This window comes from Periophthalmus magnuspinnatus, chromosome 21 (assembly GCF_009829125.3).
Source record: "Periophthalmus magnuspinnatus isolate fPerMag1 chromosome 21, fPerMag1.2.pri, whole genome shotgun sequence".
Lineage (NCBI taxonomy): Eukaryota > Metazoa > Chordata > Actinopteri > Gobiiformes > Gobiidae > Periophthalmus > Periophthalmus magnuspinnatus.
In genome coordinates this window covers 10,357,420-10,382,412 of record NC_047146.1, presented here as the reverse complement: position 1 = coordinate 10,382,412, position 24,993 = coordinate 10,357,420, and the positions used below count along the sequence as shown (strand labels likewise).

The window sequence follows — 24,993 nt, the reverse complement described above, 5'->3', positions numbered from 1 at the left end:
CCACACCGGCGGCTGTCTCTCTCCCTCGCGCGCGCTCTCTCTCTCTCTCTCTCCAGTGCTCCCTGTCTGCGTCTCTCTGCCGCTGCCGTCTTCTTTCCGTCCTGTTTCTCACACACTCCAGAGTAGCCTGCAGCCCTCCACGCCAACTGAAACTCCCGGCTTTGTTATTCCAACTTTACCGAGACTTGCGCGCGATCCGGTGTCCGCGTAAAAATTTCCCCGATTGCGCGTCACAGGGGTAAACAGCCGCGGTCGGAACTTGAATTATGACGAGAAGCAAAATGGGAGGAAAGTCGCTGCTAGCTCACTGAAGTTGGAGGATCTCCTTGTGGAAGAGGAAAGAGGTGGCGGACAGCACGAGTTCACTCTCACAGTTAAAGGTAAGCAGTCAAAGTGGCCGCTTTATGGCTACATCTTCTCACTTACTGTTTCTCCGCTTTGAAGTTGTTTTTACGCACTGGATAATGCTTTTGGAAGAGTAATAATGGCGTTGATTAAAGAGGGTTAACCGGTAGATGGCCCAAGCACACGTGTATTGAAATTTTACGCATATTGTTTCTGCTTGGATAACTTTGCCATGTTTGTGGAAATGCGCACTTTAACCCCCCAAATCGCTTTAACTCTAAAACACAAACAATACAGTAAGTTTGAACCTTACTTCACCCGTAGTCGTGGTTATTTTACTATTATTTATCCTATCATTTATCATATAAGATTATCCATAGCTTATACAAGATACTGGGACATGATTAGAGTTTATGTATACAGGCTTACAACATAAATGTGTATATTTGTGTCATGTAAAGGTTTTCAAATAGTCAGGGTGGGGGAGGGGCAGAGCGTTTAACTGTACTAGACATTGCCAACAGTTTTCAATGGACAGCTCATGTTACTGTATAACTACTATAACTTATATCTTTATGTTTACACTCTGTCAGTAACAAATAACCCACGTTTTCACACCATGACACCAATAACAACACAATGTCAGTTCATAATATAAAATTAAACCTCACATCTTGATTTTAGATGCTGTTAAATGGAAAAAAATCTACTTAATAGCCTTCACATTTCTTTTAAACCAGCATTGGACTTACAGTTGAATCATAAACCCAATGACAAAATCATTTTAACTTTTCAATGCCCACTCTATTCCTGGTAGTCTGACTGATATTCTTCATTATATAAGGCTTTTTTTCCCCTCTTGTTTGTTTTTAGTGTTGGTTGTTGTGTGGTAGAGTGTTACTGATGCGTCGGTTTACTTGTGATTACACATAATTGTTCAACGCCTGCTAGTTTTGCTTATTTGAATGACCCCCTCAAATGCGTGTCCGGATATATTCCCTACGTGCTTTTTCAATAGGCCTATACAAATCATATTCAAAAATAACATTATGTCCAATGAGTGCTCTTAACCTGATTGTCACCGCAGTGAAAGGCCATAATTACAGTCGTTACAAAAAACAGCTTTAGGGTGGCCAATTAGGACTACAATGGAAGTTTTATTATTGCCTAATTGTACATTTCGACCCATTTGAGTTACATTTATTGACCTCCAAATGCGTCAGAAGTCATCCTCACTGGTCCAAAATGGAAGTTGGACAAGAAGAAGCGAGTGCACTTTGAATTAGGTCAATGCAATTTATCGTTTCAACATCTCGGTGAGCTGGTGGTGTGGTGTAGTCAAATTTCAGGATGTTCAATGTCAAGCGAGGCAAATCTCCTTCCCTTTTCATGAGAGAGTGTTATCGTACAAATACTTTTTTTTTTACTTATTCAGCAGAGGTCTAGGCTGGGTTAGACGTCTAGCAAATCTTTAGATAAGTATGCGTGTCCTTGAATATGAATACATCCTAAATATGTTGTTATTTCATCCATTACGTCATGATTCCCTCCATTATTTTGGTGCCTTTTGTTTCATCTTGCAAACTGGGAGCATTGTGCTTTATATCGTATTGTCATATGATACAGTCTGTAATGAGAATCAAATCCCATAATACCTACATTATTTGTCAAGGCTCCGCAATGTGAGATAATTTTGATTGGCACCCTAGAGTGTTTTTGTGATATAGTCGTAGCTATATGTATTTTGCATTAGTTGATGTATTAGCTTTATTTTCAAGCTTAGTAACCACTATCGCTACACATACAGTTGCTAACCCATGAATCAGGCCATTTTCTTGTAGTAAGTTGTGAATTTCTTTCCAGTCTTTCACTTCAGGGTTTCCTACATGAAATAATCTTCCTCTTGGTTATTTTCCAATGAATTCAAATCTGGTTTAATGCAAGAAGTCCAGTCTGTTTAACCAGGCTTGGGATTGGTACACGTTGTACCCTGGATATATCAAAAGTGTGCATCTTATTATCAACACATCTTTTGTTTGTACCTTTGGTTAAAAATCCTTGAAAGGTTTGAAAGTAAGATCAGCCCATGTGCTGAATAAATAAACTAGGAATAGTACTGGAAATTATGGCTGCCAATACTATGTTCATTGTGCTGGAGCAAGTGTTCAAAACAGAAATGTATCCCCAGCTCATAAGTAGGGCAAGGAAGTCCCTGAGAAAGCTCATGTCGGCTCAAGGCTTCTTAAATCCCTGTATCTGGCTGTCCAAATATTTCTGTAGCAGTATTTATTTATGATAGACCATGGGGGAGGTGAGCCATTCTCTTCCTCCACTAGAGATATGCAGTGTGCATGGGCTACCAGCCAACTGGCACACTGATGCTCCTTCTAAAATAATACCCATGCACTCTAAGCTTTAAGACATGTTGAATTTGTGACAGATTTTTATCATTGTGAAATATGTATATAAATACTACGCACTGAGTATGAAGGAATTCTGGTGCAATGCTTCTTAATTAATACTCTAAATTAATACCTTTCCCTGCTATCCACTTTGTAAACATTGTGCATTAGGCTGTTGTATTTATAAATCCATGATGACACAGTGCTATGGGACATTTTTATGCAGAATGCCAGCTTGTCCCGTTGTAACCAGCGACCTGTGCAAGGGTGACTCAAATGAGCAATCAGGTATGGCTGGATGACATCAAAAAATTAACAAATACATTTTTATTTTCCTTATATTGACAAAAAATCTGAACTCCAAACCACAAACTGCCTGAGAGACCATGTTGAGGCTTAAAAAGGCTCACGATTGCACCATTAATTTGAGCTTTACTATCAGGACTGACTAACCAATGGGCACAAAACCAGTATGGATTTTGAGTATGGAACAGACCTTCAAAGACAACATTTGCAGACAGCGCAACTGCTGCTCCTTCACCATACTCCATCCAGGCCAATACCTGTTTCTATATCTAGTTTAGCATTGCTTGTCTTTGTTAATCAGTGGGGGTTTTTTTCTGCGTGAATAGGATTGTCTAGTATATGAGAGCGTAATGATATCTACCTGCATACTATGGTGCATTTTACACTATGGTATTTATATTTATAGCTGTATGTTCTGAGAAAACTGTACTTACAATGAAATTTAGCATCTGGGTTCCTTGCCTTGTTTGTTTGACCCTGGTGTCACACAGGAGGAGAGCTCAAGGAGAGTTGGGGGTATTTAGGGTGGTATGAGCAGCTGTTGACAGAGAAGCAAGATCTTCCCGTCACCATAGCAACCATTGTATTGCCCACTCTGGTGTGCTACTGTGTTTATGGCTTAATCCTCCACTGTTCGGCTCGCTGCAGGAAGAATGGTCAGGTAAAGGTCTTACTCTATTTTCTAGCAACATGTTACGAATAGTTATGATGAACAAATAAAGAATATATGTAATGCAATGTAATGCAGAATGAAAGTTGAGTTGTTGTGTCTTGTATCTAGACATTCAGGGTATTTCCAGTAAATAAGTGAAAGTTTTGTTTCCGTATTTGAATGAATGAACGGCAGGGTATAAGAATAACTAGAATATTTCAAAGAGGTGTGAAGCCAGTGAGTTCCACACATACAAAGCGGATGATAGTGTGGTTTAGTCTGTGCCCTACATTCAAAACAATTCACAAGCTCATTTTGTACAGTCAGTGCCTTGTTTATTACTGAAGATGGGGATGTGTTTTCCGCCTCAGATTGCTTAAAATGACGGTACACTGTACTAGAGTATTTTCAGAAATGGCAATATTGAATCAGTTGATATAGATTCAAAATATGATTTGACCCAGTTACTAAACTACTCCCATGTGACACTGGAGTGGCGTTTTCTGATGTAATAGCTCTAGGGTCAAGAATAAGTGAAGATGAGACATGAACACTCAGAGGAAGCAAATTTTTCATTATTTACTTGTTACTAGGGCAATATTAAGTTACAAAGTGCACCAAGAATTGTGAGGAAATCAAAGAAAACTGTGGCATGAAAAGGTTTGGCTAGAATTGGAGATTGGATAAAACGGCCATAGTATTGCTATAAATAAATTTCAACCTTTTCTTTGTGCTGTATTATATGTATTGTGAGGTTAAATAATGCAGATGTAGCACTGTAGCAGTAAAGATAAAAATCTGAAGTATTGTATTGTGCTTTTATTTTAGCTGTGGCAAAAGCTATGCGTTCTGCTTGTAACTGGCTGTTGAATACTTAGTGAGACCATTTAGCATATGGAAAGAGGTGGAATAGAGTTGATGGTAATGGCTGTGCATAAAGACAGAATCTAGGTCTCGGCACTTTCGATTAACCGCCATGGCAATGACCGCTTAAAGTGATCCATGCTGTCTGACACCATCCCCCATTCATTCCTCTGGTGTAAATAAGGCCTGTAGTCTCCCATGTGCTGCACAGGAACTAAACACCTGGGGTGTTGATAGCGCTCATGCTAATTTAGTGGATTAATATTTAAGATGCATCACACATGGATGGTAATTCAAAGCTCAGAAGAGATATCATGGATGATCTTGTGTGTAATTGGTTAATTAGTATTTTATATAGTTATAGAAAAATGCCTTTGGAAAACCACCTAGTTGCAATTTCTATGACGTGCATTGAAATTGTGATTTTGTTTTGATTTATCTTGCGGTACTCATAAAAACTCAAGTTATGTCATGGCCAACCGGAAGATAGTCAGTTTGAATCTTAGATAAATCATGCATACTTATATGTATCTTTGCTTCAATCCAATTCCCTACTGCTGTTACATAGGGGTGGGCGGTATTGACAAAAATTAATACCTTGAAGTTTTTTTGGGTATGCCGACATAATATTCAAGGAATATTGTGACATTCCAAAAGAAAATGTTTTGAAAACATGTCTTTAAATGTATTTGTTGATGTTTAAGTATCAGGCAAATGTGAAATTACGCGCAGAAGTGCTGAAATATCTCTTTATATCCTTATTTGGAATTTTACAACATATGTTTTCTTTCCATTTTCATTTTTAGTCTGTTCTTAATCAGGTCAAGCTGAAAAAAAGAATCTAGCCTTGGTCGATTATGAGACTATTATTATATTCGAACTGCTGTGATTATGCTGCCATTTTGTATCAACATATCATTTGCTAGACTGAATCTATAGGGGAAAACTGGCTCTTACAGTAATACACTAAATGAAATTGCAAATGAGTCAAGGAATATTTTTCAAGATTGCACTCGTCTATTGGCTCTATATAATCATCTCTACAGAAATGTTCAGAATTTGCAGTGGAATGTGTTAAATGCAGAATAACCATATTGCATAATGGTCCCTGCTGTGAACCATACATAAATGTAATTCCTCTGTCTGCAAGTGCCGGACCATTCAGTGCCATACTTCAACCCATTTCCAAGTGGAATGTTGTCATTCTTATAATTAGCGGTAGGTAGGTGCTGGAATAAAGGGCTCCGGTCTGGTTGGTCAGCTTTAATCACACATGGTTGGCCACCGCTGGTAAACATGAAAAGTGTTGCCACTCACAGGAAGCGTGGGAGAAGTGTTTTCCCCTGAGACTGAGGCCCTAACAACCCCCCCCCCCCCCCCCCCCCCTTTCCCCCGCCCCCACACTCCGCCGACCTACATTGACTGTCGCCAAGTGAGTCATTGAAACAGGCTGGAGAATAATGCACAAATGGTTGTTGTGATTACCTGTGTGCCGATCATTATTTATCACCCTGACTACCCATCCCCCCACCCCGGCTGCTCCTCACCCCTCCCCCACCTCCCCACCGCCTCCCCCCAGAGAGACTGCAGCCCCAACCAGAAGCTTCAAAGGCGGGTTTTACTCAGCAGAGCAGTTCAAGAGAAAATGGCTGCTGTTTCCAGGTCTTGTTTGCACATCTGTCAGAAGGTGACTGTGCAGGAGAAAATGAGGTCCTTGGCATGGTCTGTTTCAGTGTTTCAAATCCAGATAGAAGATAGATCTTTGTGTTCCTGTGGCTGCACTGCGTCTTTAAACACTTTCTATTTAGGGATGGATGCATTTTTAGTGATCAGAGAGAAATGAAAAGGAAAAGAGAAATGTAGTGCCAGTCCCAGGCTTGGTTAAATGGCAAGAACTGTTCCAGGATGGGCCTCCAGTTTAACTACTTGAATGATTAAAGGAAGGATGCAATAATGTTTTCATTTTTAAAAGAAACTATACATGCAAAGTGTTTTCTCATAATTATTTGGTATTCATTCGATCGTTGAAAATTTGTGCTTAGGTTGAATATTCGCCACCATCACAGATTTGCTAAAATAACATTTAGTTTAAGGAAGTAGATTGTGTGGAGTTGCAAAAAGTCATTTGCTGAACTCTAGCCTTTCACAATGTGTTCTTGTGTAATGATGAGGCTCAACAATATATTTATATTTGACATTGAAAAAAATCACACTATTCTTTTCAATAGTAATGTTTTGTAATTGTAAGGCTGTTTCATCTGTCTTTCTGCAGTGTGTCCAAAGAAAGTGTAAACAAAAATGACACTTGCTCAAATTTTAATCAAGATCTTGCTATTTTCAGTTTATCAGCTTGAGCCTTTTAATGAAGAGGTCTATATTCAGTCCTTTATCAATAAAAGTATGTGGTTTGGAGTTCAGGCTTTGTAGGAAAACATTTTAATTTTAAATGGCACTGATTGAAAGTTTGTCAATACAAGGGGAAAAAATCCTCATATTTCCACATTTAATTTTTGAATTGTTCAGTCTTCTGTGTGATTGTAATTGATCCTATTTCCAGTTTTATTTAGTTCCTCCTTTCAGCATCCGGGATTCATAGAACCATAGTTACGTTTGATGTTTCAAAGTGTGACCACAGTCAGTCCACTCATGGTACTTTCTGTGAATCTCAGTAACTGTCTTCAATGTAAGCAATCAGGACTCAGTCGGAAGCTCATTCTTTAACAATTGACAGAAAATCCAAGGTGGTCAAGAGGGTGGCATTGGATGATTTGACATAGAATATTGAACCCTATTATGTGAAGCAAATTGTGGTCCAAGGCACACAAGTATATTGAAATATCCCTTTGAGTATACACTGAATTGTTAGTCAGTAATATTAGCATTTGGTGAACTAGAAACCAGAATTTGGCTGTTGTATTTCACTCCCAGAACTCTGTTGTTCACACACATTATAGAGTTACATTACATGTAGCTTTGAGAACAGTTTCTTCTATCCCTTTAAACCACCAGATGCATTTGCCGGGTTAATATTGAGTCAGAGATGTGCTGTTTAGTGACAGACCTGGGCGTCTCAGTGCTTGTGCAACAACTGGTATCACAGGCCTATCTGAGAGGGATTAAAGCTGCCCTCTTCCCTGCAGCATTCTGCTAATTATGTTTCCAGTAGTCTAGTGTGTAGTAGTCATGGCCTCATGTGCTTGCTGCTTTGATGTGGTTTGCCCTGTCCTGGTCTCATGTGGAAGCTAATTATCTTCACAAAAACACGGCGGCAGTAGGTAGCACAAGGCATAGTGGCTCAGGTGAAAAAACAGTCAGTCTTATGGCTTTTGCTTCCTCCTTTGTTTGCTTTGTGACAATAAGTTATGTAGAGGACTATAGCACCAAAGAAATAATGAGTCACTGTAATAGTAGAAGAGATTAAACATGCAGAATGTTTTGATGTGCAGGGAAGACATACCCAATCTTAAACAATCTGCTCAGGTGGAAAGGTGAATTATTCATGTTGAGTAACATGCTACAGCCCTCTGGCTGTGGTCCATTGGTAATTGGGACAGCACAATCCTCTGTTTACCATTACCAAAGGGGAAGGTGAGTGGGCCTGGGCTGGATTTGGACACAGTTGTACAGCCATGCAGAGCCCATATTTCTCACCATCCCACTATTATCGTGTCTTGTGCTCATGGCCCCCTTTTGCTCCTAGTGGGTGTGCAATTATTACATATTGGGATGACTCAATCCCATCCAGCATTTTGTTTAATTCATTTAAACCTATTCCTCACCTAATGCAAAAAAACAAACAAACAAAAAAAACAAACTAAAAACTTTTCTGTGCTCAAACTGCATCATGTCTTTTCAGTGTTTTTGTAAGCCAAATAAAATCAGTTGTGTTTTAATTATTCTAACATATATTGCAAAATAGTACCTGTGAGATGGGACAAGAGAGACGTGTGTTGTACAGTTTTCAAGCATTTATCCTGCCTAAGACATCAAGTTCCTGGGATAGGCTTCTCTTACCTGTGACCTTTTATTGTAAAAGCTGAAGAAGACCATTAAATAATTCAATGTGTTTTTTTTATATTGGTGCAGTCATGGCTATTAAAGAAATACCATTGAATATATAGCTAAAGGCAAAAGTTTTAATATCCCGATTTAATGAAAATATAGATAAAGGTCAGAATGCCGGTGTATCTGCTTAATTAGCCCTTAGCTCTCCCATGTTATTTCCTCAATGCGTAGTCTACTAACGTTTAAGATCATGACTGCTTTAGCGAAGCTCCTTTCAGTAAGATGGTTGACCCGGTCACTAATGGGAAGCACCACTCACTACCGAGAAGTCCAAATGGATACAGACACCTTCATTAGTCAAGGGAAGGGGGCGTCACATACTTACTTTTAGTACTAGACATAGATTCACGGGTCACATTTCACTGGTGTTATGAATGAAGGAGAGTGGCTTTTTACTAAAGCACAGCAAGTTAGAGTATGTTTTGCATTACTGTATGTTTCTGATTTGGAGACAGAAGAAGAAATTATATGCTCAGAAAATATCAATGTCACAATAACAGACACTCTGATTGAATGGAAGCCAGATGCCATTCAATGCAAATGGAATGCTAATCACTGTTCTCTTGTTTTCCAGAGTGGACCTATCCATCAGGCAGACCTCCTCCGGCCGGTTTAAGATGAGTATTACGAGTGACGAAGTAAACTTCTTGGTCTACAGATACCTTCAAGAATCAGGTTGGTTCTGGTTTTGTCATACTGCGACTGAGTACTTGTTGTTCCGATTGTTATAGCTCCATTTAAAGGCAAACACATCCTCATTTTTTTGTTTTATGATGGTTGTCTTCCTCTAAGTAGTGTACTTACTTATGCCAGTGAATGTGCTTGTATCCAGGTTTCTCCCACTCAGCCTTCACCTTTGGCATTGAAAGCCACATTAGCCAATCTAACATCAACGGAACACTAGTGCCCCCTGCTGCTCTCATCTCCATCCTACAGAAAGGGCTTCAGTATGTGGAGGCAGAGATTAGCATCAATGAGGTAAACACATCAGTGCAAATAGTGCAACAACACGCATGTTTAAATGTGTGAGTAACCACTGGTGCCCTACAGGACGGTACAGTGTTCGATGGTCGGCCCATTGAGTCTCTGTCTCTCATTGACGCGGTGATGCCAGATGTGGTGCAGACTCGGCAGCAGGCGTTCCGTGATAAGTTAGCCCAGCAACAGCCCGGTAATGCCATATCTGCCTCAACCTCCGGAAACCAAGCTAATGCACCAAAGAATGGAGATGCCACTGTCAATGGGGAGGAGAACGGCACACATATGAGTAAGAACCTAATTGTACAGAATAAACGCCCGCGATGGCATCACCTCAAAGGAGATACGCTATGCAAAATGGACTTTCTAACTCCTTTTAACCATGTTTTGTCATCATTAGCATAGTTGTAGTTTTATTTGAGTTCCACATGAATGCGGGACAATACAGGATTACTCAGTCATACATGAATCACTCAAGACATGAGGGTTTAGAAAATGGAAAATGAGTGTTTGTTTCCATCTCTTATCCACTACTGCCTGCACTTGCAACCATAAAAAAAAAAAAAAATCTGACTCGTTCACACACGCAGAGTTTGATAATGTCTGCTGCATTGCCATTTTTCACAAATTAGTCCATATTTTGTAATAATATTTTGGGACAAAGGTTTATCTTGTCTTGTCTTGCTAGCTACTGTGCAACATATAGTAATGGGAGTAATTTTGGACCAATCAGTGGCCTTTCTGTTATCAAATTGTTAAGTGGGTTTAGAATAATCATGTTCGATGTTCAGTAAATAACAGACAAAACGTTTTTTTTAAAGTCTTGAATATTCTAATTGTAATTAACAACAGATGAAAACAGGTGTTACATTTGAATGGTTTATTTTAATACTTTTTATCCCTTTTCTCAGACAACCACAGTGAGCCTATGGAGCTGGATGTAGATGTGGAAATCCCGGCCAGTAAAGCCACAGTGCTCCGAGGACATGAGTCGGAGGTGTTCATCTGCGCTTGGAACCCTGTTAGTGACCTGCTGGCCTCAGGGTGAGTCTGACACTACTTGCTATATTGACTTATTCATTCAGTATGTGATAGAAAGAGCAATATGTTGTAGGCTCAATATTAAGTGGATATGCTTTTTCTTTGCATAGTGGGGAAGTATTATTTTTTATGCTCACAATTAAGACTGATTATAGATACATCAGTAACTGTTTACATGCACCAAAATCTCATTATTGTCAGATTTCGATAGTTGTAAGATTATTTAAATGAAATGCAAACTGGAAAATCTGATGTGACTAATCGGAGATACCATATTTAAGAAGAAATCAGATTACTCACAGCAGATTTTGCTGTTTACATGTCATGTCAAAATCAGACAACTCCAGAAATCTGAAAATAATGAAATTTTGAGTGCACCACCACAGTTGTTCTGCTATTGATTTATTGCAGTTCTTCTAAATTTTCTTATGATACTGTACATAAATAGAGAGAAAAGAAAAAATACTAAGATATTGCGTCAGTGGCATCAAGTAGTCAATATTATCGTTAATGGTGTTTTTTTTTAATATATGGTACATTAATTTTTTTTAAAGTGACAGGCCTTGTGACATTCATGGTTTAATTCTTTGCACTGCTTGTGTGTTCAGTTCGGGAGACTCCACCGCTCGGATATGGAACCTGAATGAGAATAACAGCTCCAGCTCCACACAGCTGGTGCTCCGACACTGTATCAGAGAGGGAGGCCAGGATGTCCCCAGTAATAAAGACGTCACCTCACTAGACTGGAATGTACGCCCTCTATCATCCATCTATCATGATTCCACTTTTAATTTTTCCAAACACACCTGGGAAGACAGCTGAATAACTATGATGTTATATTTTCAACAGAGCGATGGGACACTACTGGCAACAGGTTCATATGACGGATTTGCCCGAATATGGACAAAAGATGGTAAGACATGTCTAATACAGTACTTACGTGAATAACATAAGATTTGATAATGTATTCAATTATAGCTTTTGTCTGATATGAATATGACTGTCTCCCACTAGGAAATCTGGCTAGCACCTTGGGGCAACACAAAGGGCCGATATTTGCACTGAAGTGGAACAAGAAGGGGAATTCTATTCTCAGCGCTGGGGTAGATAAGGTATTTCATAGTTCTTTTAATTAAAATTAATTAATTCTTATTTTCACTGCTGTCACTGTTAAACATATCCGTAATAAAATATTTCATAATAAGCTCTGTTCTGTTTTTTAAAGACGACAATCATTTGGGATGCGCACACAGGAGAGGCAAAGCAGCAGTTTCCATTTCACTCAGGTAAAAGCTTATAAAACAAATAAAAGTGCATGCATTGTTCTTACTAGTGTGTAATTGTAATGATTATGTTCTGTATTAATGCAGCCCCAGCCCTGGATGTGGACTGGCAAAACAACACTACTTTTGCCTCCTGCAGCACAGACATGTGCATTCATGTATGTCGCCTTGGCAACGACCGGCCTCTGAAGACTTTCCAGGGCCATAGAGTGAGTGGAGTTTGTGCTCAAAACTCTGCACTGTAAACAGTCTCATCAAAGCTAATGCTGTCTTTCTTCCCTGTAGAATGAAGTTAATGCCATTAAGTGGGATCCATCGGGCATGCTGCTCGCATCCTGTTCAGATGACATGACCTTAAAGGTAGGAGCCACTCTGAATACTAATAAAGTCTTTGTGTTTATTAGATTAGCATTTAACCTGTTTCTTTATACACAGATCTGGAGTATGAAGCAGGAAACATGTGTCCATGACCTTCAGGCTCACAGCAAAGAGATTTACACCATCAAGTGGAGTCCTACCGGCCCAGGGACCAACAATCCTAATTCTAATATCATGCTTGCTAGGTATGGACCACTATCATCTTCTCAGCACTATGTGCCCCAAGATTATGTAATACATGTTTTCAACATATCCATTGTGCACATGTTTTAAAGAAATGTATGTTTCAAGAAATGTATAAGGGTTTACTAAGTATAACCCTGACCCAGATGTGCATGCATGTGTAAATGTGACTGCATGGGTCACTGCCACAGGAATGTACAGCCCAGAATACCTGCCCACTAATTAAATCTGAAAACCACCATTGTAGACAATAGTTATAGAGCCTTACAAATCTAAAAACTGTGGTTGCACAAGACTATAGTTATACTGCGGTGTAATATCGCCTTTCTCTGGTGCCTCAGTGCCTCTTTCGACTCAACTGTGCGCCTGTGGGACGTGGAGCGGGGGGTCTGTATTCACACACTGACCAAGCACCAGGAGCCAGTCTACAGCGTGGCCTTCAGTCCAGACGGGAAACACCTCGCCAGCGGCTCCTTCGACAAGTGTGTCCACATTTGGAACACTACGGTAAGTGTCCAACCATCATTTTCCGCCTCAGTGTTATTCCAGACTGATTGAGCTGCTCTTAATGACTTCCCATTATTTGCAGACCGGAGCTTTGGTGCACAGTTACAGAGGGACTGGGGGTATATTTGAGGTCTGTTGGAACAGCACAGGGGACAAAGTTGGTGCCAGTGCATCTGATGGATCGGTAAGTTATTGAGACCATGAGACTGCATCAGGAATTTGTACTTCTTTTCACTTGAGATATTATGTTTTTGTTACTGTATGGTAAATACTACAGAAACTATTACTGCAGCTACTACCACTGCAAGCCTCTCCTCCTTGTATTACTATCTTCATGATCATATTTTCTCCTAATCATGTATTAATTAATCACAAGGGCTAATACAAATTTGTTGCAGTGGAGGGTTGTTTAAAAGTTCCATTTGTCTTGCAGGTTTGTGTTCTTGATCTTCGGAAATAGCTACTCGAGAATTTTATATTCCTGGATGAATTCAGGAATGTGCATCAAAATGCCTTTGTTCATCAGCAAATGCGCACACTGCTCAAGAAGGGCTGTATGTAAAGAGGGGACCAGAAGAGTGACTGCAGCAGCTTCAGTGGAGCCAAAAACTGAAATCTGTGCACCTTACAGTTTGTGATGTGAATTTTCTCAAGCACCTATTGGGGCATAGAGGAGGCCCAAGAACCTCGACTCCCTCGTCTATGGACTAAATGTATCCCTTTTGGTGAACCCTAATGAGCTGTTGTCGTATCTATGCTGGTTGTTCCATTTGTGAACTGGAGCAAGTGAAAACACAAAATTGTGTTTTATGTACAATGATCATATGGTATGCAACAGAGATGAATGGTATGCATCAGATTTAAGATGAAAATACAATGGAAGTAGCGATTACTGATGTGTGCTTATACACAGGGTGCTTAACATCTCCTGCTGGAGAACAGTTTGTCTCAAGAGTACTTTGTGATGTCTTTTTCCACAGATAGGTAATTTAAAGTCAAAACAGAATGTGACGTCATAAAAACATGGCAGCGAAGAAAAATCTCTGCCAAGGAATCATGATCACATCCTGCTTCATTTACTTGTCTTTTGGAAAGATGTGAAATGTTTGATTTGACAAAGAGAATCTTCTCCCTTTGGATGTAAATATAAAGAATGTAAAGAAATGTAAATGCGATAAATACACAGACTTATATACTGTGTGAATATGTTTATATACAGTATGGTTTATTTCCACGCTGAGGGGTCCATGAATGGCAGATGCCATAACTTCTGATCACCAGTGGCTCAATGTTTGTTTTACTACCTTTCTGTCTGTCACAAAATATTTCAAACTTTTGTTCTTGGAGGAATGTGCCACTGGTAAAATGCAGATGCGTCCAGAGGAGAAAAAAGTATTTTATATTTTGTCTTTGGCACTTTCTGCAAAATGATCTATTGATAAATTTCAGATTTTAACCAGAGAGATGACCATGTGTAGATAGAATACATCACTTCTTATGTTGCAGCTTATCAAATCTCTGTGTATATGAAACACCTGCAATGTGGGAGGCCACTGTTGCTTTTCCACTGTTTCTCACAATATCTTCTGACACACCATCGTTTATTTGCCTTTTGTAATTTTCGTTCTGTTTAGAGCAATGTGAAGTGCACTTTTATAATGGCGGGACAGCAAATGCTCTGAGTTTGCTGTGCATGAAGGGCCAAGGTTTAACTGTTCTTTTGTCACATTGTTTTTGATGGGCGGGTCTTTTGTTTTGTGACATTTGGATTTGCTGAGAGCCATTATCGTCTGTGTCAGACTGAGAATTGGGCTTTTAGTTGATAGCCATCATGGTGTGATGCAGAGCCCCATATGGAGTATGTGCTGTGACAGCCATTATCTCCCCTGATCCTGATCCAGGGTCTGAACATCTGTTTCCAAGACAAAATGTTGAAGTCATTCATTGTCTCAAATAAATCACTCTATTTTGATATCGTAAATCAAAATATCTTTCATCGTGTTTGTTTTTATTCATAAATGAACAGTACATAAAACACAATAGTAAAAAAAAACTAAAGCTCATTGATGTGTTTAGTGAATATGACAATGTAGTGTTAAGTATAAGTATATTTCAGCTTATTGCACTTTCACCAAAGATTACACCACTGCCATGGACAATATTGTCTTCAAGAAACCATTTCAACAGATATGAAAGGCTCTGAATGTTTAGCTAATGGGGCTTAAAGAGAACTCTGCAGAATTCTTCCAATGAAGATATACATTCTATAATATACAGTACATATTCTATTTTCTATAATGTCTATGCTATTGTCTATAATGTGGCACACAAGGCACAAAGGCAGACAGCAGTGATGTGGGATGAACCAGCTAATGCCTTACAGAGGTCCCCAAGGATTCTCCATCAGCATCTATGTCTTCATAGTCTCGTAGTTCACTGGAAATGTGGATTTCAATTGTACTAGACTCTGAACCTAGCCAAAACAAAGACAAAAGATGGGGGCAAATTACTGATTGAAGAGTGGCTTATGAAGCATCCTATTATACTGTTATACAAATGGAAGTCATTAAAAATGTATTTTGGGACTTAATTGAACCTACAAGTTTTCTTATGTTTTCCCATTTATATTTAGTAAGAAATTCATAGAGAAACTGTTTTACAAAGACAACTTTATTTCTAATAGTTCACAGAAACATTGTGTATGAAAAATGCTACAAAATGGTAGAAAAAGGCTTTACAAAGTCATCCCAAAATACATTTACATGAAGATGTGTGACATTACGTTGACATTTTATTCAGTTAACTGGTTATTATGTTCATTTGTGTGCTTGCCTCCTAGATTTCTCTACATGATTATTTCTAAATACCTCTAAATTTTTAAAATAAGTTTCACTCAAATTATTTTTCCTCACCTTGTTCATTTTGAGCACATCACAGGGATTTGAAGTAATTTGTAGTATTACAAATTGGCATGCAGAGGCTTAGCCTTTCACATCAGAGGACTAGAAAACAGGTGATTGGATGCCAAATTGTGAGGGACAAATTTGTAATGATATAACTTAAAGCAATAAAAAAGTTCACCACACACATAGGGAATAGTCTTCAGTGGGTACTTTTCAGCCTTTACTGTAGAGAAGAAAGTGTCTCATATAAAACAATGTCCGGCCATACCCTTCATGTAAACAACAGCTAGCTGCAGAGTGGCAGTTTCACCAGCCCTGGTACACAGGGGAGCTGCTCCCAACACTCTGGGCCCAGTTACCTTCTGACAGCACACTGATGGCATCGGACTGGTGCTGCCCGTTACTGACCATGTTCCTCTTCACGTCCTGCACATGGCTCTGGTACAGCAGGGTAGTCCCACTTAGAGGGTTATGGCCCGCTGTGTTGGGCACTGATGTAGACACTGAGTCCCAGGTCAGCTCCCTCCTCCTCTGCAGACTGAAGTCAATGTGGCACCCGGTCCAGCCGTGGAAGGCCAGAGTGTTGAGGAAGGCCTGCATAGGATTTAGGATACCCTGGAACCACAAAAGAATGACGATAATATGGATAGAGTTCATTATTATTTTGGAGGGAATGCAGTTTGCCATGAAATATCCAAAATGTAAATGCAGGAATGTGGAATCTGATCATTTCTAGAATTCACCGTATTACATCTTTACCCTCCCATCTATATCAAATATTACTGCTCTATATAATGTTGTGATATCAAAATAATTTAGGATAACTTACCATTATAAACCAAGTGATAAGAGCAGCATTCCTAATATTCCTGAAAGTGTTGTCGTTGATGTCGGACTGCATCTCCAGATAGAAGAGCAGACATTCATTGATGATGTTGGGCACCCAGCTAAAACAGGACACAGAGCTCACAGCGTTACAAAGAGATGGCCATGTACCATTCAACTGACTTAGCTGTGAAATGTAAGGCTTTTGTGAGGCAAAATTTGTTATCTGGGAACATCTCAAAACAACCACGAGGAGAAAATGATGGGTGGTGTTTGTCTTGTGAGAGCTACAGTTAATATCTTGGCTATTTTCAAAGCATTTTCTTTTTATAGTAGAACATACAAAACCATGGGTGTGTACTCACTGCTAGATCCAGAATAACACCCAACACGTGCAAATCTCACATAACTCTTACCATATGAAGAAAACCAGCATTATTTTGAAGAAGCGCATTTTTATTTCATTGGCTAGCCGCCTCTCATTCTCTGTGTATATCCCTTGACGGCCTTTCAGTAAAGATGTAACTACAGAGGAAACACAACACAAGAAGATTCTTACATATTCATAGATGTTAATGTGTAACAATCAATAAAGAAGTTGAAGTGAATGAATGAACCTACCAGCTGATGTGGTCCGGCTAAAGAACACTGGGTTTACTATGAGGACCAGCAGCATTGGTGCGTAAGTAGTGACGTAGTGGGGCACAGCGTGCTGCAGGCCCTGCTCACAACTGTCAGAAAACAAAGCAATTATTATTATCAAATCGTGCAAAAGTATATGGCTGATGGCTATAATTGGAGTCAAACTAGTCAAGTGAATATTGTGGCTGTACAATGATGTGGAAAACAGAGCCACTACATAGAGAGAGTGTATTACTGATAAAAATCTAAATAGTTTTTCAGTTTTGCCATTTAAATTTAACAATGCCCTTCTTTGTGCTGAAAGGTCTTGTGGCATGTGTCTTACAGTTTGCCTAGTCAAGATAACAATAACGAGCATTAAAATACGATTACAATTGTTTAATAGATGATTAGTCACGATTATTAAGATTAATCGTTGCAGCCCCGCAAAAGTGAAATATTTCATTCATTCATGATTTAATTTTATCATGAAAGAATGTGTATTTTGGCTTACTCTGAGATGGATGGATAGTAGAGCATGGCCACACCTTCAATACAAAGCAACGCAGCCAGACCCCAAGTGATCATGTGATACAGGATAATGGTGCTGAAGGAGAAAGAGTCAGTCATGAGACGAGTTCACAACACATGAGCATAGGTCTGGTCCAAGAGGATGAACAAATACATTGTATAAAGCAAATGTTGCCTGAGGTACAGAAGGAGGAACAAAAGGTGAATTTATCAACATTCGTTCCAATGGAAGCTGTTTAATTAAAAGACTGTGAAACCAGATAAAAGACAAAAGTGAAATTTGCACATTTATCTAATTGTACAGTAGAATATTTGTTCTTGATGTGTGATTTCTTTTTATAGAATGTGCTACTTGAGGTGATAATGAATAAAACTACACCTGATCCCAGCAGATGTTTTCACCACCAGAAATACGTCAACAGCATAACAAAAAGTCCACCAAAAAGAGGCGCTAAAGAACAACTGGATCCACATCTGTGAAGCAGGAGTGATAAAATAAGCTGTCAGACTGTCTGACATATTGTCAGTAATATTTGCTGTAAAAAGTTAATGGTTTAATACATACTGCACTTCCCACACAGAAGACTTCTGGCCACACTTCAGTGTTGTTGGCCACTGAGATCTCTTCAATGATATTAGGTACACCCAGCCAAACAGATGACCTGAATATAATACCTGCAGGGCAAAGCAGATCACATGGTTACACATAGTTTAAGAAACTTGCATGCTTGCTTACCGGCAAATTATAGAATATGATTTTGCCCTGTTCTAAAATTATTAGTGGGTAGAATGAAAGATTTTAGATGAATGAAAATTAAGTCTCAATGAGTATACTTTTATAACAGACATACAGACTGTGTCAAAACAGATATGAATATGTAAAAAAGCTATTTATGTAGGCCTATGTATGTATGTATGTATGTATGTATGTATGTGTGTATGTATGTGTGTATGTATGTATGTATGTGTGTATGTATGTGTGTATGTATGTATGTATGTATGTATGTATGTGTGTGTGTGTGTATGTATGTATGTATGTATGTATGTATGTATGTATGTGTGTGTGTATGTATGTGTGTGTATGTATGTATGTATGTATGTATGTATGTGTGTGTGTGTATGTATGTGTGTATGTATGTATGTATGTGTGTACGTGTATCATGATAATATATAGCCTACTACTACGATTATTATTATTATTATTATTATTATTATTATTATTATTATTATTATTATTATTACTATTATTATTATTATAAGCAGCAGCAGCAGCAGTAGTAGTAGGAGTAGTAGTAGTAGTAGTGATGGTACAAGTAGCCTTTAGGAGTAGTGGCCTAGTATTGCGCCTATAGTTTAATAATATTAATGTAAAAATGTAGGACACAAAAGGGTTAAAATTCCTGTGCCCCATAATCAAACACAGACATGCAAAAGGGAAGTACTTTTGTCAGTACTTCACAGTGAAGAAAGCTAAATCTCTGCTACCTTTCTGTACACATTTGTTCTTTACCTGCGCATCCCAGAATGTCACAGATGCTGATGATGAAGAGGATTCTTGAAGAGGAGGCTGGTCGAGGCAGAGGGCTCTGTCCAAGTCTTCTGTATCCTTTGCGTTTTGGCAGCATTTGTATAATAGCAGAAATGGCACTGAACGCAGCGCTTCCTAAAGTTAAAGCTCCGAAAAGGACAGGTTGGAAAGTTACCACAAAGTCGGTCGCAGGGTCCCGGTTGGGGCAACAGAACGTCTCCAGTCTGGGAGACGCCATTACGCACGCACCGCGGCCTGGACCCAAGAGGGTAACCGTGTCAGAAGAGAGAAGAAAAGGAAAAGAAAGGAGAGGAATCGGGTTGAGTCTATGACCTAAGTTTGAGAAATCACGGGGCTGAATCATCATGTGCTTCTATTTAATCCTGTAGCTTAACTAGCCCACAATGCCAAACACTGACAAAGCAGCGCTGTGTGAGGAGCTCTGTGCTCATATTTGACATTTTAGAAGCTGTTCGTTTATTCTGCTAGTCACAATATCCTACAACTATAAGCCTTACATTTCATTACTCATTATAATTGGGGAATTTCAAATGGGAATTATATTGCAAGCTATATATTTTCTTTGATTAAATCTCACCATTTCATTGAGTTTTCTGTCTACTTGCACAATATTGGCCCAAATAGAGATTATCATTGAAATGGCCTATGCATTGGTTTGTTTTACATTAGTGGTTCAAATTGAGCATATTCTGTGATGCATTCAGCTGTTCCCTGGACAGACTGTCAAAGGCCTGAGAATGATGCTGGGTGCAAACGCCTGGAATGAGATCTGAAAAAAATGGTAGGCATTTGAAACAGATTTATGTGCAAAAACAAAGCAGCAATGGTTTCCCGTAGCTCAAACAAAAAAGGGCATTCATTGAGTTTCTACAATGGCATTTAAATCCACGAGCACCTTCTCTGACAAGGCACAAAGTCATTTGTATTGCAGGTCAGTGGACAGAGATTAACTGCCCCCAGAGGACCACTGAGCTCCATTGACTGGCTTCTCTTTTACTGCTCTGGATGTGCAGGCTCATGCTACCCTCTACTGGTCAAGTCAAAAGAAACACAAAGCATATGCTGTGAGCAGATTCATTTGATGAATGTTTCTGATACAGTAGAAAATTAAATCCGAATTTACAGTAAAAAACAAAACAAATGTTATTAGTATAAATATATTATGTGCTAATAGTCACATGTTTACAAATGAAAACCTTCACAATATTTTACTTGTAGTGTAAATCTTGCAAAAATGAAACATAACATTTCATTGTCACTATCACTTAATGAATTTATTTTTCAGTTGTCTTGTGCAGTGGCAGGACCCATGCACTTGTTTTTGTGTTTGTATGCACGTAAAGATGGAATTTTAAAAAATACATATAGTTTTTTTTACTGGGTAAAACCATGGCAGAGGACAGTATTCTCACAGATATGCCCTGTACAGTGTGTGGAGTAGTTGCTATGTTGGCAGTGGTTAGTAATAATGATATGAGCAGGGCAGAACAAGGCCCCACATGGGCCCAATGCAGCTGCACTGTCTGAACTGATGTTGCTCCACTGGGCTTGTGCTTAATATTAATTCTGCTTCAGCACAGAATTGTACTTTCTTCAGTATCTGACAATTGTGTGTCTGCTTTTAACTTACATTTCTTAAGTTGCAGTGCGTCCTGTTTCAAACTGTCTGTGTGGGATGGGCGGGTTTCTCGTGTCAAATTACAGGTAGGTCTTGTCTGTGCTGTCATTGGCCAAAACCATCTGTTCTCCTCACCTAACCTGTTTTGTGCAACACCTCCTACATGTTTTAACAGGACGTGCCAAAGTTGAGTTTTGTTTTGACACCGAGTTAAAAATCAGCCTGCACTGTTCTGCTTATGAAGCCTAGGCACTGGGCCGTGAAGGGATTTAGGGACTCCACTGTCAACTATGTCTGTGCGAGACAAAGAGACACGTCCTGATAGAAGAGGGCCAACTGGGAATGCTGTAGTCTTCTCCAACCCGCTCATGAGTGGTGAGTTGCTTCTATACAACTGTAAATATAACCTTCTGTGAAAGTATGCAAAGTTAAATAAGTACTCCAGATCTGCACATAACATTGTTTTTATTCTTTTGCTATAACTAGTACAAAGACTACTGTAATAGTTGAAGGTGTTTCCATCTCTTACTTCCTTTGCTGTTGCCTCATGCTTTCCTTTGGTCAATGTTCTTGCACTCATTTTGAGATTAAGACCAGTTTAAGTAAACCCATGTACCGTTTTTCTCAAAAAATTCTACTGTGAAAAGAAAAAAACACCAGAAAAAGTTTAAGTAGGAGATTATGTGAAGCCTAATAATATTGCAAATTGTGTATGTTTTTCTGACAAGATTATGAATCAGACTGGTCACAAATGCATGATGCAGCTTTCAATGGACATGTTCTCACCCTACGAAGGCTAATTTCTCAGGTAACTTAATCCCATTTTTACTGCACACCACTATTATAGAAGGCTTCCTGTATGTATCTCAAATTAAATCTGTTCATAGGGTGTTAGTGTGAATCTCAACACTCTAGACTGGGTCTCTCCTCTCCTCACCGCCTGCACACAAGGACATACAGCCTGTGCCAAACTTCTGCTGGAAAATGGGGCAAATGTCAGTAAGCTTCTATTGAAAACTTTCCTTTGTTATTAATTATTGTTAGATTTTACTTACACAGCTGTAAGTGTTTAACCAATTGCAAAACAACATATGGATATGATTTAACCCTCTGACAATAATTAAACATGCATAGTTGTAGAAAATTGTCCAAAAATCCTTCATTGTTTTTGTGTGCAGCTATTTAAAGACTATATTAAATTATTCATGAACGTGTGTGTGAGCAGATCAACAGTCCGACAGTGGATGGACACACCGCCCTGACAGAGGCGTGTGCCAGGGGTCATGAGGCCTGTGTTTCTGTCCTGCTGCAGCACGGAGCCGCTTCTACAGGAACCACTCTGTCCAGCTCTCCAATACACAGGGCAGCGGCTACAGGTCAGAGAGCTCCTCTGTACATTTACCTTCTCTTTTATGGTTTAATAGTGATATAGTATATTTGTAGAGGTGACTATGGTGCCCCCCTAAAGCCTAATTCTCTCTCCCATATCAAGCTGAACAATAAGTTTATGCAACCATTTACGCTTTTTGAGACTAGGCCTGTCACAAAAACACATTCTGAACTATAATATATGGCAACAGAAAATATCCTAATAAACAAGAATATTGAAAGTACATCATACAATAATCCTAAATAAAAATAACCCCAATCCTCTCTATAGCACACATCTTATCGTACTACAAAATGCATAAAAGTAGAGTCATCATGAGGCTGTATTGAATAAAATCAAATATAAAAATGTAAAAGTAAAATTAGGATTCCCTGTGTCATCGTATGTCACCAGTGAGTATAGTAAGATTTATTGCCACATTATTAGTAACATCGGTCACTTATTTCACCTTATCAATGTAAATTTTGCATTAAACACAATAGTATTCAGTATTCAGTAGCTCAGTTGGTAGAGTGTCTGCGTACACTGGTGTATGAATGTGTGTGTGAATGGGTGAGTGGTTCCTTGACGTAAAGCGCTTACAGTTGACCAAATATGACCATTTATCACTTACCAAAAGTATTCAAAGTATGTATCATCTCATGCATATACCCCTCTGCAGATAACGTGGAGTGCATAGAGCAGCTCGTCCAGTTTGGTGCAGATGTCGACCAGCACATCGACCAAACCGGCTCTCCTCTTCAAATTGCTTGCAGGCATCAGCAACCCAACACTGTCAGAAAACTACTCCAACTCGGTAAGAATATTTCTTCCCTCTCCGACCTAAAACGACCCACTTCTTCAGTTCACATTCATGCAAAGCCTCTTTAAGTTACTCCTAAAAGTGCGGTTGTGTGTGCTTTGTGGAGTTTAGTTGCTCTAAGCTCAAATGTCACCTCCTGTAGGGGCTAACGTAAACAGCGTGGTCAGCGGAGAGTCGGCCCTTCACACAGCGGTGCGCCTGTCCTGCCCGGAGATGGTGTCCACACTGCTGGAACACGGGGCAGATCACAACCTCAGAGACCCTCAAGGCAACCGGCCGCTGGACATAGCCCCTCCCAACAGCCAGGTGGCACAACTGCTAAAGCAAGTAGGAGGTATTTGTTTTGGTCTTTTTGTTTGAGCATGAAGTGGGTTACACTGAAAAAACAGCAGTCTCAAATTTGAAAATTTAAAAAATGTGCAAATCAAGACTGAATTCAAGCAGTTTTAAATGTTTTTGTTAAATGAAATATGACTTCCTTCATTGGCCATTTTTGTTCCTTTAATACCAAAACGTTCTAAAAGCAAGATAAATACTCCTAATTCAAGCTATTTTCAAGTTATTTGATTGATGATTTTATACAATACAGTAACCCTAACCCAGATTTTATTCTCTAAGTTGATGCATTGTAACAGATTTGTAATAAATATTGAAAATGAAAGTGTTGACAGATATTTTATTGCTCAGGCAGTTTTGTTTCCAGTAGTTATTAAAGCGTCCACCAAGAACAGTTGCAGTAGTATAGTACATATATTTTCCTCCCTATAAATCTGGCCACAAAGCTGTTGTCTCTTAATAAATAATCCAAACATTTTGTGATTCCTTATGCCATTATAGCTCTTTGTGTTCCCTTAAGTTTCTGTTGTAGTTACTGTTACTGTATGCTGACATTGATAAATAGTAGTAGCAATGTTGAATTCATTGTATTTTGAACAAACTTGGTTGTAAAAAGCACTTATAATGGCATATCCTGTGTTGCAGAGGAGTGCTCTCTGTTGAACCTGTGCCGAGTGAGCATCAGGAGAACAGTCGGCAAGAACAGACTGTCTGAAATCCATGACCTGCAAATTCCTAATGAACTGAAGCACTACCTCCTCCACCAGTCAGAGCCAAGACTGATTAAATCACATTAACGCGTGAGCTTCACTTTAAGGTCAAAAGGGGGCGCACTTGTGCAGCCTTACAATACAAGAGACCACACAGCATTTAATGATTATTTATGTACAGGCTGTGATTAAATGACAAGATATTTTACTTAATTAAGCTACACATGGGAATGCCATTACGACTGACAATGCTGATGCAAATGTGACTGTGAAAACATATCATTATTTTTTAACATGTATTTATTGTATTTTGGTTATGGCATTTCTCAAGAATGAAAACACGTGAGCATTAAGCTGTGACTTCCTATTGTGTTTATGTCGTAGATGTACAAATACATTTTTTTACGCAGTTGTGGATGTGGGAACTCCCGGAGAATGAATAATAAATGTTTAATAGAGTTTGCCCTGTAGAAACACTGTAGTAACAAAATTAAATGTAGATAGTAGATAGTAGATAGTAGATAGTAGATAGTCAGACAGTAGATGGTCAGACAGTAGATGGTCAGACAGTAGATAGACAGAATAAATGACAATTCTAGTTCCTCTTTATAATGTGTCAAATGTCAAATATGTAATTTGTAATAAAAAGTCATAAAACAGTGTTGTATGTTGTATTTAAAAGTATTCATTTTGGTTTATTCATA

The 24,993-nt window shown here is 39.0% G+C and overlaps 3 protein-coding genes across 4 annotated transcripts; 2 read left to right on the top strand and 1 right to left on the bottom strand.

The window, feature by feature from the left end:
- tbl1x (transducin beta like 1 X-linked) lies at positions 1–14,993 on the top strand. The gene is made up of 15 exons (XM_033986714.2): positions 1–380; positions 9,209–9,309; positions 9,467–9,612; positions 9,685–9,901; positions 10,524–10,656; positions 11,262–11,403; positions 11,503–11,566; positions 11,668–11,765; positions 11,879–11,939; positions 12,024–12,145; positions 12,222–12,296; positions 12,372–12,499; positions 12,839–13,004; positions 13,087–13,188; positions 13,438–14,993. Exons 2-15 carry the CDS (start codon positions 9,252–9,254, stop codon positions 13,462–13,464), a joined length of 1,539 nt encoding a protein of 512 aa, XP_033842605.1. The 5' UTR covers positions 1–380; positions 9,209–9,251; the 3' UTR covers positions 13,465–14,993.
- A 5-nt stretch (positions 14,994–14,998) lies between these two features.
- gpr143 (G protein-coupled receptor 143) lies at positions 14,999–19,788 on the bottom strand. The gene is made up of 9 exons (XM_033986906.2): positions 19,395–19,788; positions 18,450–18,559; positions 18,264–18,358; positions 17,868–17,960; positions 17,354–17,463; positions 17,149–17,257; positions 16,737–16,854; positions 16,267–16,522; positions 14,999–15,477 (listed from the first exon to the last, which is right to left on the bottom strand). The coding sequence occupies exons 1-9, from the start codon at positions 19,777–19,779 to the stop codon at positions 15,374–15,376; spliced, it is 1,380 nt and encodes a 459-aa protein (XP_033842797.2). The 5' UTR covers positions 19,780–19,788; the 3' UTR covers positions 14,999–15,373.
- On the top strand, positions 19,342–24,950 carry LOC117389516 (ankyrin repeat and SOCS box protein 9-like). 2 transcript variants are annotated; one of them, XM_055230421.1, is made up of 9 exons: positions 19,342–20,497; positions 21,074–21,137; positions 21,227–21,426; positions 21,780–21,859; positions 21,939–22,046; positions 22,277–22,427; positions 23,103–23,237; positions 23,386–23,570; positions 24,225–24,950. In XM_055230421.1, exons 3-9 carry the CDS (start codon positions 21,342–21,344, stop codon positions 24,240–24,242), a joined length of 762 nt encoding a protein of 253 aa, XP_055086396.1. In that variant the 5' UTR covers positions 19,342–20,497; positions 21,074–21,137; positions 21,227–21,341; the 3' UTR covers positions 24,243–24,950. The 2 variants fall into 2 exon arrangements, with proteins under 2 accessions (XP_055086396.1, XP_033843091.1); XM_033987200.2 differs by having other exon boundaries at positions 23,386–23,577.
- The last annotated feature ends 43 nt before the right edge of the window (positions 24,951–24,993 follow it).